Below are 5,251 nucleotides of genomic sequence, written 5' to 3'. Positions count from 1 at the left end.
CAGATTTGGAGATTCAGCCACCGAATCAGGCCGAATCTCCTCCAGATTGAACTGCCACCTGAAGCTACACATAGCCCTAATAAATATATCCATTTGTGTATAGTAAAATATCAGGGGTGTAGGTTGTAGCCATGTTGGTCTGGACATAGAAGAGCACATACCAGCTGCAGAGGTTTCCTGAGCCTGACAACAGGTTTTTAAACCCAAAAGCTTTTTAAGAAAAAATTTTTCCAACTATTTAAGTTTGTCTAATAAAAGGTATCAGATTCATCCAGATTCATCTGCCTAGTTAAATATCAGGCACATTAAAAGACATCCAAAAACAGTGTTTTAGATGTTAAAAATATTTTTTTTTTATAAAAATAGCCCTGGGGGTTCTGTTTTTCAGTTCAGATAACATCCATGGGTCAGATTACCTTCCTGTGTTCTCACTTGTTGGTTCACATCATGCTGCTCAGTAGTCCTATATCACCACATTAGCCTGATTCCCTCGCACCCTACTCCAACCCAGTTGAGCTATACTAGTATGTCTTCCCCATGCTAGGCAAATTCTATCCCCAAGACCTATCCCTTGACAGCGTGTACATTCACGTAAGTATAAACACAAAAAGGTCAGATTCAACTCCACCTATCAGACATGTGAATGGACTTAGATAGAGGTCTAAGTGCGATTCTGTTTCACCCTGATCAAGTCCATGAAAACAAGTTCATGCAAAATGTGGTCAGGTCCTCATCCCCCTAGCTGATTTGTTGTGACTCCATTTCAAAGTCAGCAGGTAGTATATTAAAAAATAAATGCATTACTTGAACAGGGTGAAATATATTTGCAATTAGCTGCTTAAATCCACTTAGATGCCTAGTGAATCTGGTCCAAAGATTTCAGTCTCTGACATAAATGTGCAGCATCTTTGTCATTACAAAACTCTAATCCTTTTGTTTGGACTTGGAAAGACATCCTTTAACATTATGAGCTTGGAAGGGATGAGCATGATTAATTGGTTGGATACACATTACATTCTTTTAAGTAATGAAAACATACCTGGTCACAAACCTATAATTTCTAGGATCTAAACTATCTGATACATTTTTTATTGTTATATACTTTCTTCACCTGATTATACAATCTAAAAACTTTAAATTATATAGTCAGAGAAATAGCCACATTAATATGATGTACCTGCATAATAGAGCTCATTGGATATATATTTCAGGGTTTATGGTACTTCTCTGTTGACTGTACTCCATCTCTACTGCATTCTGCAGCCTAACAGGACACTGTCCAGATGCAAGATAAGAATTACATTGGCAATAAAAATTGGACTTGTGTAATTAGAGTTAATTTGCTATGGGATCTTATTTCAGTACTTTTTTCACTCTCTCTCTCTTTCTCTTTCTTACAGAGGGTATGAACTGTATGAACAAAGATCACGGGTGTGCACATATCTGCCGGGAGACGCCCAAAGGTGGGGTTGCCTGTGAATGCAGGCCTGGCTTTGAGCTTGCCAAAAACCAGAAGGACTGCAAATGTAGGTAGCTGGAGACTAAATCTCAAATGCCCACTGTATCTTGCTTTCCACTTAACTGTTTTTTTTTTCCAGAGATCCATTAGTTTTTGCTAGAAATAGTGATTTAGTCTTGACACTCTGAAGACATGTACTATACTTGGAGGGGGTAGGCAGCCGGAGTTTAGTAGGGCATCCTCAGAAGACATGGGTCTAATGTGAAACTCTCAGCCTTGAGCACTCTAGAATAAATGCTGGGGAAAGTCTGCTCCAAATAAAAAATGTACAACTCAGCCCCATTCCTGATCTGGAACAGAAGGAATAGGAAGGTAGGAGATGGGGATGAGGAACTGAGCAGAAAGGATTCCTTTAATCTAAATGGCTTGTGGAGAGCAAACATATTTTTAAAAACTGATGCACATATCTTAAGGCTCTGTCTCACAATATACTGAAGTAATGCTGAGGCATTAGAGCTATAAAATGCAGCCTGCTAACTTGGTATATTGAAACGACAGGAAGATTTTCAGTAATACTGATTGCATGCACAGAAGCTGCTGTCCTTGTGAATGCTAGAAACACCATGATCATATCATATGTGGTATTGTTAAAGAATGAACTACCATATTTTAGTTTATGGAATCCACTGAAATGTAGGGTACTTGACAGCCAACACAGTTGAAAAAATAAGGCTATTTCTGTACAGTTTTAGTTGGCCCTTTACTAAGACTCTGGTGCAAAGACAAGTGAAGTCACTAGGGTGTCTATACATATGTTCCAGAATGGTGGGGAAAGCGTTTTAATTAGAGACAGCATCCCACATTTCAAAAAGGCAGCAGAGGCACTTTAAATGAAGCTTGTTTGATGAGTTTTAGTTAAAGTGCCTCCACCACCATTTTGAAAAGTAGGATACTGAATACATGTGATGCTGTGGCACGCTGAAGCATTCTAATTAGAATATTCCTGCATACTCGATTAATTAATTAGCTGACAGAGTAATTGAGTCTGTTCCAATGCACTGTAATTAGAATGCATCAGAGCACATGTATAGGCACCCCTTAGAGTCCTTTCAATTGATTTAATTGGTCCCTGGATTAGAACCTAATGTGCCAGCTTGCCTTTCTAGCTAGTAGCCAAAACTAGACACCTATAAAAATTGACGTAAAGAATTGTAAAGATAACAGCTTCCTCCATCATATGTAGAAAGCAAGGATGGATGTCTGAGTAATTATTATATTGCTTTAATGTTTTATGTAATAAAAGATCTTAAAAAAAACACCTTTAGTTTCTCTTTTAGAATGCTATTTTTCATGACCTTTCCCTTCCCCATCCTTTTTCTTCCTGAAACCCCATGGTTAAAGGTGCTAAGTGATATTTTTGAGGGTAAATGAAAAGGAAAAATTGGCTTTTTAATGTCACCAAGAAATGCCACAGGTTGTCAAACAGCTTGATTGCTCATCAATATTTTAGGCTGGTGGGTAGCAGGTGGATGGGAAAGCACAGAGGAACATAAACTAAAGTTCCTGGCAATTTCCATTTAAAATGATTTTTTTTTAAATGAACACTTTGTTAGCTTAAATAGGTGCCACTAAGTACAGTGCAATTTCCATCAACCAGAACTTATAAGAATAGAGGATAGCTGTTTATGCTGCTTATTATTAATTAGCACAAATCTGCACATTCCTTAGGGAATAGTTTAGTCTTCTTTAGGAAGGTGGGGGTAAGAAAAATAAGGCCTCTTTTAATTTCGTATTACTAAATGCATCACTGTTCAGTAGAATAAAAGACTTGACTCTGTTCTGTGCCCTTCAAAGTTCAAATTTATCATTTGAGTTGTACTGAACTTTTGCTGACAGATCCCTTTTCCTCAGCCATGGAATTTGCTGTAGAAGTTGCACTACTGCAGAATTGTGCTCCATAATCTTATTTTTCAAATCATACTTCCTGTCCTTCCAAATGTCAGTGAGGACAAACCAAATGCACTGGTGTTCTGCTATAACCACTCTGCAAGAATAACTCAGAGACATCTAATGTGTTCATTCATGTTTATGAAGGTCCAGTTCTGAAATGTAACAGTGCTATCAGTGTTAACATTTTAAACTTTTGCACTGCTGATCATTTTAATTAAAATACCAATTGGCTGATTTCTGAACTGTACCATATAAGCACTGATTACAGTGGGATCTGGGAACTGCAAAACTGATTTTGCACTTTGCCACTTTTGGGATTGTGTCTATATTAGCTCTATCCCAACTTAATTTAGAACTGCCTCATGGTGGCTCAGGCTTGTAGTGGTCTCCCTATAGGACATTTACATTGTTGTGTTCCAGTTCTCCTTCTGTTGTTGATATGTCCCTAATGTTAGTTCTAGTGGGAATGTCTGCCAGAGCCACTATAATCAAGGATGTGAATCCCCAACAGCATAATAGAACTGGCTGAGCATACTGGGTCAGACTTTTGGTAGAACTCAGTACTAGCCTCATTCTGCTCCTAATATGCATGTATATCAGGAAAAGCAAAAGAAAATATTAAAAGAACATCAAGGTTGCAAAGTCAAACACTCAAATGTTAGAAAGTGTCCACACCACACAGCCTATATTCATCTCCCTTGTGCATATGCATTAGGATAAACTTAATTACACAACCACATAATTATACAATCATATTTTGTTCTGCAGGCCCTCTGTCCCATTCATTGTGCAGGATAAACAGCACTCACTGAATAAGCAGTTATCCAGTGTTTTATTTTCTCCCCAACTTCAACATATGCCCTTGTTAACACATTATTCAAATCTTCCTTTGAGTACAAAAATATTTTCCTGTTGGGCTTTTCTGTAATGTAGGTGTGCTTTGCAAACTTTACCATATTTGTCTTTCCAGCACCCCCATAAAATAAAGAGTTACTATTACAACCAGCTTACAGCTGGAAAATTCAAAAAGAGACTAATGTCAGAAGTGTCCACTAATGCTGGATGCTGAGATATCTACGGCCTGATTTTTAGCGCCCCTTGAGATTTGGACTCTCTATATAAAGATATTTATCTCCCTCAAAACACAATTGCTATGACTTCAGTTGCAACTGCGACTGCTACTGCTCGGCCCCAGAGGCTAAGAGGCTAATGCTGAACACCGGCAAGTAAGAAACATATAATTACTATAAAACATATAGTTTCAGAGGCTTGCCAAGAAGTAGATATGAGTTCTGTGACAGAACCAGAATAGTATCCATTTCTCCTGGGCAGCATTCAACTGCTTTAACCACACAACCATCCTTTCTCTTCCTGTTATCCCCTCCTCATTTGCTACATACCTTCTGCAACAAGAGACTGGTTCTGCAGGCAACAGCTTCCTCCAGCATATAATGTGAATCTGTCCCCATAAGGTCCATTCTGTGCACTGAATGAGACAAGTATGCTGTGATTGTATACTTAAAGATGGCTGTCACAGTAATGTATACAAAGGAGCCCAGGTTAAAGTTGCACAGGTCACCTTAATTCTACCTGTGCCTAAATTTTAAGTAAAATACTAATCTCACTTCTTTTAAATGGTTTAAACCTGAACCATTTTGGCTGAAACTTAAATTAAAAAAAAAAAAACAGCCTGAGGCAGACAGCCAGTGTAAAAAATTTCAATGCAAATGGTTTGTGCTTGGCAAAGTCACAAGCAAGTAAAAACTGTTTCTTATAAAGCTAAGCATTAGGCAGCCTTGACTATTGGTGTCTCTCCTTTCACCACCTATAATGACTTCCTTG

At 38.1% G+C, this 5,251-nt stretch overlaps 1 protein-coding gene across 2 annotated transcripts in view; it reads left to right on the top strand.

Moving 5' to 3' along the window:
* The window catches only part of SCUBE1 (signal peptide, CUB domain and EGF like domain containing 1), a 443,267-nt gene that overhangs the window by 204,419 nt on the left and 233,597 nt on the right, over positions 1–5,251 (top strand). For both annotated transcript variants that reach the window (XM_019515739.1, XM_019515738.1), the window contains exon 5: positions 1,401–1,526. In XM_019515739.1, the coding sequence (XP_019371284.1) occupies positions 1,401–1,526 (126 nt within the window). The remainder of the gene's footprint in view (positions 1–1,400; positions 1,527–5,251) is intronic.

The sequence above is a fragment of the Gavialis gangeticus genome, unplaced genomic scaffold (genome assembly GCF_001723915.1).
Source record: "Gavialis gangeticus isolate Ggan-Ray unplaced genomic scaffold, GavGan_comp1, whole genome shotgun sequence".
NCBI lineage: Eukaryota > Metazoa > Chordata > Crocodylia > Gavialidae > Gavialis > Gavialis gangeticus.
The sequence above is the reverse complement of the archived record's forward strand: the minus strand, read 5'-3'. Positions and strand labels throughout refer to the sequence as shown.